The sequence below is a fragment of the Protopterus annectens genome, chromosome 11.part0 (genome assembly GCF_019279795.1).
Source record: "Protopterus annectens isolate FY-2018-M chromosome 11.part0, PAN1.0, whole genome shotgun sequence".
NCBI classification, from domain to species: domain Eukaryota; kingdom Metazoa; phylum Chordata; order Ceratodontiformes; family Protopteridae; genus Protopterus; species Protopterus annectens.
Window position 1 is genome coordinate 140,550,888 of NC_056745.1, and position 15,002 is coordinate 140,565,889.

Sequence of the window (15,002 nt, forward strand, 5' to 3'; positions counted from 1 at the left end):
GGTGATTGTTTAGGTTTTTTTTGAAATGCCTTGTTTGGAAATGGACATCAAATTTCAAATTATTGTCTATAATGTCTTCTAACAGTTTTACATATGGGATGACTTGCATAATTTGTCTGAGGAGGTGATAGTGAAAGCAGTTTTGTTACTTGTTCTAGGCTTGAAAGTGTATACAAGTAACTGTGTCTTTATTTGCATTAAGTATCAGCTAAGATTACCGTTACCATGTCTCATAGTTCATAGGTAGTTAGTAGTCGTGCAGTCCTGGCGACTGTTGAGGAGTCTAGCCTAAATTCCATTTTGCCCCAAAGCACTGTCTGGTTAAGTGTTTAAAGTCACACAGTAGGAAAATGAAGGCTGATAGAACCAAACCTAGTACCACAGGAAGTACCTTGTTAACTCTGTACTGAGGAGAAAGATTTTTGTGTAACTGATTGATTGTAATCTTAGTATCATGAGGGCAGAGCAAATGAGGGTTGAGTGGTCTGTATATTAACTTAGGCATTTTTCTAGTAGTATGCCTCAATTATGGATCCCTGTGGGACACCTAGTTCAATGGGTAGAGCAGTAAAGTGGCTATTTTTCCATTTAACCCAGTGGATTCTATTGCTGAAAGATAGCGTTAACACCATGGTGGGTGTGTGTGGCAACACCAAGTTTATAAGTTTGTGCAAAAGTTTAGCATGGGAGACTGTTACAAATGCGTATTTAACTAAGCTTTTTGTTACATTGCAGTGCCTACATTTCTTAAAACTAAACAAGAAGAAAGAGAGAAGGGATAAAGGGAAAAAAGAACAGCAGCGCCTATTTACAATCCCCACTACACTTAAAAATAATTGACAAAACTTTATAGTATGCAGAGGAAAACCATAACCACAAAAATAGTACCATTAAAAAGAAAAAATGGTTTCTTTACTTACAGTTAACTTTCTCTCCTGTGCTCCCGTCCCCAAAGTATTTTCCAAATATTAATGACATGTAGTAGTAGCATACTTTAGTCCCCCCCCACAAGTCTAATATTATCAGATTTTCCTGTTCTGGTATATTTCACAAATATAATTATTGCATTGTAATCCCTCATTCAGTTGCTGGTTTTATTATTGTTCATCTCCGTCTCACAATTCCTGTTTCTGTGTCTCTGCTTCATTTCCAGTGTACTTTCCATTTGGGTTCCTATTACATGATTGAAGTTTTAAAACTTTGAACACAACAATATCGAACTTGTCTGTTCGAAGTTTCAAAACTTGAACATGGGAAAAAAAATAAAAGATGCGACAGTAAACTAACTGTTGCAAGCAAGGGGGCAACCCCCCCCTGCACCCCCACCACGTGGGTGGACTGCACCCCCTCACACCCCCGCTCTTTAAATATACCAACTCCGAGACTGCACTATAGTGTGGAAAGGGGCTCTTTAAATATACCAAACTCCGAAAGCGCAGTACAGTGCAGTAAAGGGAAATATTCCCTTTCCGCACTATATTGCGGTCTCTGAGTTGGTATATTTAAAGAGCTGGGGGTTTGGGGGTGCAGGGGGTCTTTCCCCCCCCTGCTTGCAACAGTTAGTTTACTGTTATATCTTTTATTTATTTTTGTGTGTGTGTTCGAACTTCAGCAAGTTCGACTATATGGTTTCGACCATATAGGGTTCGGACTTGTAGTTCGATAACGTAATAGGAACTCTTTCCATTCTTCTAGTCAACTCTCTTGCTCCCTTCCTTCTTTCCATCATTTTCTGTTGAAACAGTGGAAAAAAGTTTCATGGGTACAGTCTCTTTCTGGTCTTTATTAAGAGAAGAACAAAAAGCAGAATCTCCTTTTGTGTCACAGCTCACTTTTTGTTGGACAAACTTTGGTATTTCTTCCTTAACATGTACTTCAAAAAATTGGTTTTGTTCCTCCAAAGTAGAAAACCTTGAAGACTGCTGGGTACATCAGTTTAAATCTCAAACCTGTGTCTTGATATTCCATAAACAGTGGAATAAATGTACTCATCTTCTGTTTGGTGCACAATGAACAATCCTTCACAAACACTCTGTCTCCCATTTTTGGTATTCTGCGCTTCTGTGACAGTTTTGTCGGAATCAACTCCTTCTTGCTGGTAGGATTACATCTTTACTTTTCAAAGTCTAAGTTGCTTTCTCATAACCAAGTTTGAAGCATACACACACTGTGCCCTTTCAACTAACCACTCCTGCTGTGGAATACCAGTCCAGTTACTCATTTGTGTTTTTCATAAAATTAATGCAGTTTGTTCATTACAGTTTCTCTGGTGTAGTTGAAAATCTCAGGTTTTCCCTATGTGCTTGGTCCTCTAATTCTATTATTTTTTGAAACATCTCTTCCTGAGCAGTCTCATATTCAGCCAGCCTTTTCTTCATTTCAGCCTCTGATTGCTTTGCCACCTCATCTGAATATCTGTTTAAAGTCTTTTCTGGGGTTTTTTTCAAGCCTTTTGCTGTTTGTGTTGAAATACTCCCAACAGTGTTTCATTTATTTTAACCAGGTCTGTGTGCAGTTGTCTTGTACCTTCCTGTAGGTTACTGGAAGTTATGTATAGAGGTTGCATTGCTTTCTGCTGAACAGCTGCAGAACTTTGCCCAGTCAGTGTTTCTTCTTCACTTTTTGTAACTGATTTTTCCTGGTGCACTGTATTTCTTGAAATTTACCCATAATCCCAAAAGTCTACTGACCTTCCCCGTTGAGTTCCAGTTTTCACACTGGGAGAGCTAGAGTTTAGCTGTTACTCAATGTGCAGCCATCTTGGAAATCCCCATCTTTGAGTTTTTTCTAATATTATTAGCCAGTTGGGTAATAGTTATAAATCTAAAGGCAGTATAAAAAGATTTATAATGCCTTGGAAATCAAAAATGATGAAATCACTGTAAATTGCATTGGACCCAAACTAGAGTATGTAATAATAATACGGCAACCTTATAAGTATATTAGCATGAACAAATTGGAAAGACTTCAGTGTAAATATACCAAGGGCATCCATGGATGTGGAAGTTTGTTATTATGAAAGATTAAAATATCTGAACATGTACTGTGTCTTGTAGAGGATAGCTTATTCAGGTATATAGAGCATTTAGAGAGAACTACTTATGAAAATTTTGGGGGCTGTCAAAGAGTAGTAGAGAGTCATTGGCCAGCCAGTCTAGGAAATTGTATAGGAATGAGAGCTGTACTAAATGGTATTCTGAGACATTAGATGATTCATGGAACAGACTAACAAATTACATTAAAGCAAGCACTAGTTTAGATGGACGCATTATGGGAATGACTGTTTTGGTATATTGACAGGCTAGTAGGGCATTATTGCCATACCTGAAATAATTGTATACAATCAAAGAATGATAATTTGGTGAACTGCATGATTCTGTAATGAGGGTGAATAAATTGTGATGCAATAAGCAATGAACTAAGGGGTAAGCTTTTAAGGGAAACGGACCTAAATGTATCAAAAGCTGTGGTTGTATGCAGAACAACATAAGTTATTAGTGCATATTTAAAAGCCTTTACTGATGTGTGTAAGATAAACTGAGTCCAACAGTAAGGCAGATGTTTGAAATAAAGGCATGATGTATTGTATAAACAGTGGATCTGATGGAAAAAGCCTTGAGGCAATATGCTACAACAAAGGATCTAAGATGGGAGATACTTACATTGCTGTAATTACGGCTTGCATTAGGAATGGCTGTAACAGGCAGAGGTGCCCAGCCTTTAATCAGCGTTATGGAGTCTTAAGTCGTCTTCTTTTGGCTTTTCCTAGTTAGGGGTCGCCACAGCGGATCACCTGTCTTCTCATGATTGGCAGTGGAGTTTTACTGTGTCGAGTTGCCAGCCCGGCGCCCAACCTTCCACAGAAGGCACACACACACATGCACCTAGGGCCAGTTTAGAGTGTCCAATCTACCTACAGCATGTCTTTGGGATGTGGGAGGAAACCGGAGCACCCGGAGGAAACGCACGCGACCACAGGGAGGGCATGCAGACTCCACACAGAAGGCACCCCAGCCAAGGATCGAACCAGGGAACCTCTTGCTGTGAGGTGACAATGCTAACCGCTGCATCATGGAGTCTTAATTGTGGTACTTAAAATGTAAATGGGGGAAAAAGTTCTATTTTTTTTTAAATAGTTATGTAGGTTTTATGTAGTAAGGGCAGGACATTGTGCTCAGACTGTCAAGTGTTTTTTCTTGCCTACCAACCTTCTTTGGACTGTTTTTCTAACTTTAGTAACTCATTCAGGCTACACTGCTTGTCTTCAGTGGTTCATCTTTGGCTGAATCTTGGATGAAGAGAAAACACTGGCTGGGAAGAATCCTGCAGCTGTTCAGCAAACAGCAGTTCAAGCTCCAGCTTTGGTGCAAGACATGATTTACAGTAATCTAGTGGAAAAATAAGTCTAATGTGCTCAGAACTGATTAAAATAAATGAAACACTGTAGGAGGAGTAAGGTGGAGCAATTGTCAGTCTCAGTGGTTCTGCTTTCCTTAGTCCAATAGAAGAAGAAAGTAGTTGGGGACCCTTTTGGAGTCCTACTGGCTCCACTTTGAATTAGCTGCTGATGGGTGATTGGCTCCTCAGACCACTCATCTTTTTCCTTTGGTCCCTCTGGTGTAGCACCTCCAACCACTAAGGACCAGGGATAGACATACTCTGCAACTGTAAGGAAGCCCTGTTTGGGCCAGGGAGAACTACTGATTTCAGTCTTTGGGGGGGGGGGGTTACTTATAGCTGGGAAGAGGACCTGGGTATGAGGAGCAGTATGCCAGCTTTGGGTCAGTCCCTGGAAAAGGAAGAAAACCGTATACAAATATAGCTTCTGTTTCTATTTCCACACACAGTGATTTGTTTAGGATTTACTATGATGTTAATTTCTGCTTCTATTTTCTCTGCTGTGAAGAAAAGAAAAGGGTTTCTTTACTTTCTAACTCTGACATTCAGTCAGAAGAGTAAGCATTATAAGGTGACTGTTGTACTTTAGGAGTTTCTTTTCAATCTTAAAGTGATTTTGCAACTTTTTAGCTTACCTTTTCACCACAGCATGGGTGCGAAAACTGAAACACTTTGGAGAAGCAGTACATTTTTAAAAAGTCTTTGTGACTTGGAGATGAAATGAGTTAGTTCCACTTCAACTGGTGATGACCCAAAAACATAGAAAATATTCTTGGCAATTTATACACCCTGGCATTACATAAATGTAATGTAAAAAATGGGGATTTTTAGCATTCTTATAATAATGGTGGGGTCAGGGTGAAGTCAGGAATACTAAATGCTTTTTGTTAGTGGGCTAGTCCAGGGGACTCTCTTCAATCATGACCCAGGCCCTAGGGACAAGTACAGCATGCAGTCATGGCAGGTACATTGTAGATGTTATAAAACCTCTTTTTCCCATTTTATATAGGGTCAGGGTTTCACATCAACAGAAGTCAATATGACCAAACCACCCAGAGCCAATGTTTACACCGCTGTGTGGCTAGGCATGATAAGTACAAAAGAGCAATATTAGATTACTCCACCTTTTACCATGTTTTAGGTCATGTGAAGAAAACAAGACAGTATAATTAGTTATTTGGAAAATTGTAGATGAAACATAAGGCTTTACAGCATTGGAACTGTAGGAAATGGTACAATTTAGGAAATGCATGATGATTTCTGAAGTATCAAATGAGTCCAGCAGAAGTTGGCTGTGTACAGTAGTGAGTTTGGAGATGCTTTGTTTCATTCTGGCACTAACTACTGTGTCTGAAGCAGCAAAAGTCATAAGCTTCTGTTTGAAGACTGGGATATATTTGAGCAGTTATTACTAATTAGGGGAGCAGGTTCCAGGTGGCTGAGACATTTTTGAAGAAGGCATTTTTCAGTCACACATGGTAGAAGGAGTTAAAGCCCCATGATCTTGGGCGCTTAGTGGATAGTAGTAATTATTTTATTGCAAATTTACTGGTCAGGGGCAGGCAGCATTTAGGTATTAAAGTTTGAACATTAACGAGGCTAAGAAAAGTGTTGCAGTCACCCTAACTGTAAGCCATTTAACCTTCAGCAAGGTGAGATGGTGATTTAAGTGATTATCAACAGTAGAGAAATGTCAGGCTTTGATGACAGGTGTCTGCAGTAGCTACATGTTATAGGCAGAATTAAGGGCAAATACAGGATGAGAATATTATTGTTGGGGTATGTAAGGTGGAACAGTTCAGTGGTACTTCACTTCCATCTTGTAATGTAAAAGCTGCAGCACCATTTCCACATTAACCTTTCACACACACAAATTAATAATTTCTGGATTCAGACTTCCCAAGATGGCTGAACACTGAGTAACTGCTCCATTTCAGCTTTCCCAATTTGAAAACAAACCCACAAAAGAAAGCAAGTTAATTTGTCTTTTTGATACATTTCAGTCACTGGCTAGCAAGTGCACTGCCTGGATGCCAGCAAAAAAGAAATTTAGAGAACTTGAAAGAGAATCTGTCGCAAAAGATGAAGAGAAAACACTGGCTGGGAAGAATCCTGCAGCTGTTCAGCAAATAGTTCAAGCTCCAGCTTTGGTGCAAGACATGATTTACAGTAATCTAGTGGAAAAATAGGTGTAATGTGCTCAGAAGTGATTAAAATAAATGAAACACTGAAGGAGTGTATGAACTCAAATAACAAAAAAGGCTGGAAAAATAGAAGAAGCTTTAAACAGATTTTCAGATGAGCTGATAAAATTGCACAAATCAGAGGTCGAAATGAAGACGAGGCTGTTTGAGTATGAGACTGCCCAAGAAGAGAAGTTTAAAATAATGGTAGAATTAGGTGACAGAGCATATTAAGATTTTCTAGTGTACTAGAGAAAAGAGAAGGAACAGCCTGTATTAATTTTGTGAAAGCAAAAATAAGCATGTGGACTGGCATTCCACAGCAGGTGTTAGTTGAAAGGACATATTGTGTGCATGCGCCACACTTGGTTATAAGAAAGCAGCCGAGACCTCTAATAGTAAAGATACAGTTCTACCAGCAGAAAAAGTTGATTCTGACAAAACTGTGGTGGAAGAGCAAAGTACTAAAAGTTGGAGACCTTACAGTGTTTGTAGAAAATGATTATTCATTGCGCACCAAGCAGAAGAGAAGTAAATTTATTCCAGCGATCAGATAATCTTAAAAAAACAGGTGTGAGATTCAAGCTGCTGCATCAAGCTATCTTCAGAATATTTTTCCTGGAGGGTCAAAGCCATTTTTGATGCAAGACATGCTAAGGAGAAAATACAAAAGCTTGTTCAACAAAAAGTGAGCTATCAGAAAGGGATTCTGTTTCTTATTCTTCTGATAATAAAGCTTATAGAGAGGCTGTGCCAGTGAAACCTTTTCCAACGTTTCAAAGAAAAATGCTTGAGGGACAGAGAAAAAAGCACAAGAGTTGACTAGAAGAACCAGGAATGTTAGAAGTGAACCAGAGACTAGAGATGGGAGATATAGAGATCAACAGGAAGAAAACTAGCCACTCAGAAATTAATGAATAAATGTGGGATTACAAAGCATCAAGTCATATTTGTGAAATATGCTGGAACAAGAAAACCTGGAAGTGTTGGACTTTGTGTCCCCTACAAGTTTAACAGAGTCAAAAATGTGCATGCCCTACTTTGTGTCATTAATGTTAGGAAGAACATTACGGAGAGGGGAAAAGGAAGGAAAGAGTTAACTAAGTAAAACTGGTTTTGTTCTTAACAGCATTTTTATAAAGCACAACATATATTGTGTGTTATAAAGTAAAGATTTTTTGGTTGTTTTTTTGGTTGTTTTTGTAAGGGGGATACTAAAGTGCAGTTTTAAGAAATGTAGGCACTGTAATTTAAAAAGAGAAGAAAGCCCAGACAAAAGAGCATAAGTAAAATTGATATACTTTTTTATTTTGCGTAGGTGAAAGGCCGTTGGCTTGATCTAATAATACGTGTTTTTATTTTTTTTTTTTTTGCAACTAAAACAGAACAGTGAATGTAATGAAAAGTTTGTTTTCTTTTGTCAAATTAATGTTTACAGTGCAACATGAGAAGTTTGTGGCTGAAGACAGCTGTATCTGGTTTGCTTTTTCTTTCAGTGGCTGCAAGGTAATGTTTTCTGAAAGCATTCAAGTTGGTTTCTACATCTGGGAGAGGAGTAAAGATAAGATAAAAGCAGACAGCACTTAGTGTAAATAGAAGCCCAGGCTATACCATGCATCGTAGCATGGATGACCTTCATTATAGGTCAGTTCAAGCCAGTGAATGTAGCTGCCGGTCTGGGACAGTTCTTATTAGGAGGGTTAACCTTCATTATTTGAAGATGTGTATAGTTTTGTGTGTTTGTATTAAGCTAATAGGTTACAGGGGGTGTTCTGGGTGTATGTGGTATTTTTTGTTTGAGCGTTTTCATTAAAACTAAGTCTTGCAAGATGTGACATGGGTTCAAATGGATATGACAAGAAGCAACTGTATCAAAGATCAATCTGCTAGTTGTTAGTGTATGTGAGTAACACAAAAGTTGAAACTAGACATTTAACAAAAAAGCTGTTATAACGGGTACTCTTTTTCCATATTGTTGTATCTTTCGGCTTTTCCCGGTTAGGGGTCGCCAACGGCACCCTTTCCATATTATCTTTAAATGTGAATAGTCTCACAGGTGTATATAAAAAGAAAGAGTGGTGAACTATATTAAAAATGCAGAGTGCATTGTATATCTGGTAAATTAATAAAAAGTATTTTAAAAATGCAGAGTGCAAATAGCTAGCTATAGGAGGCACATTTGGAAAGAACTGAGCATGTGAATTTGATGAAGGATTTCATGATGGTTTTTCAGTGGAATATCTGGGACAAATGTAAATGGGCATACTTGTGAGCTTCAATAATGATAGATGACGGAAAAAAGGTAATGGTGGTAGATTTGTAGTACTGAGGGGGTACTGGCATGTGTTTATAGTTCACATAAAACTACAGTAGAGCTTATGAAAATTCTAGGAGAAATAATCAGCTTTCAGCAGAGAATATTACTTGCAGGGTGGAGACTTGGAGACTGGAATTTGATTTGCAACAGTGAGGATGTATCTGGGGTCCCTAGAAGGGAAAATTATAACAAAAGAGGGTAGATGTTTGAAGACATTTATGTAAATATTTAGTATGGAAGGTATGAATACAGTAGTAGGGAGCTTGGACAGAATTTACATGTTATTTCCCAAGGTGCAAAAACTGGGCAAGGCTAGACAGAAATTATATTTCAATGGAGCGTGTGCATTGATATGCATCCAATAACTGTTTCAGTTCATGGGTCAGTAATAACCGAAACAAAATTTAATGAAATAAAAAGGAGACACTGGCACTTCCCCACCTATCTGTTAAACAGGAATTTAAGGGGCTATTAGGGAAGATAGGAGTTTATTCAGAAAATATAATTAGGGAGTGGGATAAAATGAAGGTAGAGTTTAAAAATAGGGTAGAAATAAAAGAAAAAAGTGATGTGGTTAACTAATAAGAATTATTTAGAGGACTGGCAAAGATTCAGATATTGCAGCATAGGGGGAATCTCACAGAACAAGAAGAGGTGCATATGCAGAGTGCTAAAGAGAAAAGAGGGACTACCTGGATAATATGCATGAGTTTAGAAACATTGCTGTTAAGCAACTGTTTTTGATAATAAATCCACAAAAGCTTTTAGCACAATGGCTCGGATAACAAAGTAGAAAGGGTTGTTACCAGGCTTAGGGAGTATATAATAATGAAAATAACTAGAGGTCCTGTAAGAGATATTAGATATAATTTGAAAATGTTATGCATATCTATATAAAGCAGAAAAAATGTGGAAATCAAGAAAAATCATAATGGAAATGTTTATGGAAGAATTATATGCCAGTGTTAGTAATTGAGCCTCAGCTACCTCTAACAGTTAGGATAGGAGGAGATGAGATAAAAATGATGCTTAACCAATCTACAGGAAAGTTTCCAGGAGTATGTGGTATTCCTGTGGAGGTTTGAAAGCTGGAGGGAAGAAAGTGGTAAAAACATGGAATGTTTTGTTTAACAGTATTTTAAGAGAAGGAGCAGCACCAAAATCCTGGAAGAAAGCTGTGGTAAAACACCATCAGATCCAGCTTTGTGTCTAGGCCCTTTTTGATTATAACCACAATTATAAAGTTGTTGTTGTGTCTTTTGGCTTGGGGGTCGCCACAGCGGAACTCCGGTCCGCTAATGTTTGGTGGTGTATTTTTACGTGCCGAGTTACCAGCCCTGATGCACAACCTTCAACGAAGGCACGCCCATTCACGCATGTCTCCACACAGAAGATGCTCTAGCTGAGAATCGAACGCGACAACGTGTTGCTGTGAGGTGATGATGGTACCGCAGCACCACTACCGCGGGTAACCACAATTATAAAGTGTTTGTCTATAATGGCTAAAAGAATGGCAAAGATGATGCCAAATTTGATAGATGTGACCATTTTGGTTTTGTGGAAGGGAGGCAAACATTTGACAATGTTAATAGAACAATGATAATCCAGAGGGAAGCAGAATGTAAGAAAATAACACTGTTGGTGGGTCTTGATGCAATGAATGCATTTGAGAGTAAGCTGGGATTTTATGAGGAGGGGAAGGAAACCATTTACATTCTCTGATAAAAATAATGAAGTTGATTAAGAGGCTATATGAGGGATCAGAGGCAAAAATAATGTGTGTGTGTGTGTGGGGGGGGTCCTGTCTTGGTTCTGTTTGAGTAGAGGAACCAGGAAGGGGTGTCCTCTTTCCCCTTATATTTAGAGCCACTGGCAAAGAAAAGGGACTCAGAAATTCAAGGATACAGTTGATGTGATCATCAGGAAAAGTTGTCTTTATTTATGGATGATGGTATTTTGTACCTGATAAAACCGAGAAAAGGACATCTCAGCGTTGTGGAACATTCTGAGACAGTTTCAGGTCTTTTGGGGGTACAAAATTAATGCTGATAAAACAAAGACAATAGTTGTAAACTATCTATCCACACACAAATTGGTTTAGCAATAGCCATATTTATGGGGACATGATAAAATGAAGTACTTAGGAGTATGGAGTAAAAGATTCTGTTTTGACAGCTAAAGATATGTGAGAAGAGACTAAACAAATATAATACAAAAACAGAGTAATTGTAAGCTGACTTTTATGGATAGCAAGATACAAGCAGTGGAAATGTTTTAGTCCTTTTAGATTTCTACACAGGTCAGGCATACATTTATCAACCAGAGCAGAAGTTGTGGATAGCAATTAATAAAGTTGAAGGATTTTATCTGGGAGGGGAAGAGGTTAAGATTCAAGTGGGATACGTTGATCCTCCTACTAGAACAAGGTGGTTTGGGATTACCTAATTTGAAGAGGTGTTGCACAGTTGAGGCTCCTATACATAGTGCAAGCAGAAAACTTTAATTCAAAGTGGAAATGGATGATGATGATGAAACAAGATTTTGGATGCAGATCCTTAACTCTATCAATAACCATGCAGAATATTGTATTCAGAAAGTAACGAAGTATTTGAAGAACTAAACCAACACAAGTATAGGAAAAAGATTCTGCCAATAGGAATGATTGCAATTAGGGGTACAGAGAACAGGTAAGAGGGGTTGGAATTTACTGAAGAAAACTGGCAAAGAAGCCAAGGTATTGGGAGCAAATAATTAGAGAGGGAAAGGTAATGGAATGGGAAGAGGACAAGAATTAATTTGGACTGCAGGCTAGAGATTGCTTTCCATACCAAGGACTGATGTCAGAAAACAGGCAAAGAGAAAGAAATAGGGAGATCTTAAGTGAAAGACCAGCACTGGTAGAGTTTTTAGTAGAACCGTGAATGGAAGCGGTTTTAAAAAAGGAAAGGGATGATTAGTGCATATATAAATATTGCATGATAATTACAGGAGTCAATCAGAGGAGGTTAGGAAGGACTGGGAAGAGAGACTGGGTAAGCAATTCACAAAGACCCAATAGGAGAATATATGTATTGTTCCCAAATATGCAGCAAAGCCGAGAAAATTAGGATCTTTGCTTAGAAGGGTTTGCATAGGTATTTTTATACCCCAAGCAGAGTTTTTCCTCCAGTTGGACATGTGATGAGGGAAGAAAGAGGCAATTGGGAACATATTTTTGAGGAGTGTAATGTTATTGGCAGACTTTTAAAAAAATTTGCACAGACTACTAAATTGGTGTAACTAAGGGAATTATTTTCTGAGCTCTGATACACAGTCGAAATTGCCTAGATACAGTAAGGCCTTGCTGAGTTTAATTCTGGTGACTGCCAAAAAAAGTTAGTAGAAAATCTAAATCAAAGTCTAAACCAACTTTACTAGAATTAGTGAATATAGTAACAAAAAAAACAATAAAAAGAACTGAAAGTGGGCTCTTTAGAAAAGGGTAGGAGCAAATTACACAGAAAAAATGGAAATTTTGGGAACAATACAAGCAGACTAATGTGTTGGAGGAGAAATGAGATTTAAGAGAAGGCAGGAACTGAATGATCTGTGGTAATGTTTGACAATGACTGTACAGAAGATTAGAAATAATGCTAATGTTTGCAAATGAAAATATGTCAATATGGTTTGTTTTCATGTAAATAAATATTTGATTGCCTATGTCATAAGTGATCATTCAATAAAGATATTTCTTGTTTAAAAATAAAAGTAATTTTTGGATTCAAAAAGAATAGATGGTTTCCATGAGGGTGGAGTAGCAGTCACGTTATCTTGACAGTTGCTTTTTCTTTGCATAAAGGATTTCTGTGAGATTCATTAAATACATATGTGGGAACGTATATTACCAAGGAATGTTTATGGAGGGTAAAGGTGTGAGATTTCCATTAAATGAGTGATACTACAAATGGAGATTTAACTTAAATGTAGTTGTGATAGTTTCATTTGTGTAATGTTTTTATTCTTATTTCATGCAGTCTGCTGAACAGAAGGTGCCTGTCTGGTACATCATGGATGAATTTGGCAGCCATATTCAGCACTCTGATGAACCTACCTCTTGTGCTGTTCCTTTCTTTCACATGGTGGACCAAACTGCATATACTATTTTTTGGCCTCTGCGGGACCTTGAGAATGGAGGTAAATTGATCTAAAGACAGTATAATCAGCATTGGGGGCCTGAGACAGTTCAACAACTGTTATGCACTGTTCTTTTCTTAGGGTTGTTTTGTTACATTGTTTTATTAATTCAACATATATTTTCATAATAATCATAAACTAAAATTAAAATCTTGCAGTAAAGAGCTTGATTATTTCAGGAATATAACTGTTTACAGGTTTACAATATTTATAAAACCTGCTCAAAGATTTTTACCAGGGCTCTTGTGAATACCTTCTGGAGGTGATTATTTTAGTAGAAAGTGGAAGTATTCCTGCTTTCTCATGTCATAATTGGCTAATGAGTTTTTATATATATGTTTCTACTAAGTATTTGTATTTTAAAGCAATCATTCATGTTTAATTTACAGGGCAGTTTTATAATGTAAACCAAAAAAATTGAACAAGCCACTGGAGAAAGATTTGGCACCACAGAACTGAAAAATAGTAAAATAAAATACAAAAAAAATGAACGGTCGTCATGGCTTAAGGACACTAGTTTTATTCCACAGCAAGAGGTAAAAGTAAGCGCTTTCGCGATTTACAAATCACTTCTTCAGACTAAATATAGTGAAGGCTAACTAGATATTTAAACCATCAGCACAGAACAAATCAATTTGTTATAATTCAGCATTAGTGGTAGAGTGTTTGTGCATGTGCACGCAAAGCCGGTTTTAAAGAAACAGAATCATTAATGCCAGGAGTTCTATTGGCACACAAATTATTATCCATTTCTGTTCCTTCAACTCTGTTTTATTTTTCAAATCCCCACCCCTAATGTTTTCACTGACTAATTCAAAAACTGTATGATGTATGCCCTCTGCTTTTAAATGCCGTGCTGGTGCATTGCTGATCTTAATACAGGTATTTCTAATATCTCTAATATCTTCAAGTATACAGTCTTTAAAAGAGCTATTCATCTTACCGATATAAAATGCACTGCACACAGAAAAATAGCTATAATAAATATTTCTAGATGTACAGTCAGCATAAAAAGTACTCTATAGAGAGTACCCAAGTAAAGGATGAGTAAACAAATTTTCTTCATTTGTTAAGCATCTATTTGTTAGTTCTGATTTTCCTGCCAAGGAGTGTGTCATATAACTTATTTGTTAGCAGTTAAAAGCATTCTCTAGAGCCTCCTTGCTCCTTTTTCTGTTTAAAACTTTCATTTAGTGTCTCTCTGCTGTTTTTCTGTTATGACAAACATTTCTGTAGTGTTTTCTGCCTAAAATAGTGTAGCTAGTAGCTGTAGCATAGTTTCCCACCCTTCCCCATATTTTCTTAAACTTGGTGGCTTTGCAGTTGCCCACCCCTACTGTAAATTTGATCTGGGACACTCCTCCCAGTCCAATCTGATTAGCTCATTGTACCTAATACAAAGAGAACATTTGGGAAGGCCCAACCCCCTTAGTTTCTTAACCTTGAATTATCATCTGTTCCTCCTTTTTTCCTTTCCACTATACTAAAAACAAAACTTTATTCAGCTACTTTTACAGTATTTGTGTTTCCTCCTCCTACTCTTTTACTTCATCTTGCTTTTTCTGCTACTTGTTCTCTAAAGTGTTCAGTTGCATGTTTGCTGCTGCATTTATTACTGCTTGTTTTTAGCCTATTTAAATTGCAAGTGTTATTGCTACATAGCCCAGGTATTGACTGGAAGGGATGGTAGGAGCAGAGCATATTTTTCAGTGCAGCCTCAAGCAAATTATATTATACAAACCAGACGACCTAATAAATGAGTGAGGGTCCCTTCAACCATTTCTAGTGATGTGAACATCTTCTGTAATATCATAAAGAAGAATTGGAATATTTGGACTGCCTCTGATGATCTGAAATATATTAGCAATAGACCACATTTTTCTTTTAAAAAGAATCCATCATTGAAAAGACAACTGTGTTATAGGACACTC

The 15,002-nt window shown here is 37.5% G+C and overlaps 1 protein-coding gene across 1 annotated transcript in view; it reads left to right on the top strand.

Annotated features, from left to right (window-relative positions):
• The window catches only part of TTLL12 (tubulin tyrosine ligase like 12), a 636,007-nt gene that overhangs the window by 44,575 nt on the left and 576,430 nt on the right, over positions 1-15,002 (top strand). The window contains exon 3 of the mRNA XM_044087179.1: positions 12,912-13,071. Coding sequence (XP_043943114.1) covers positions 12,912-13,071 — 160 coding nt within the window. The remainder of the gene's footprint in view (positions 1-12,911; positions 13,072-15,002) is intronic.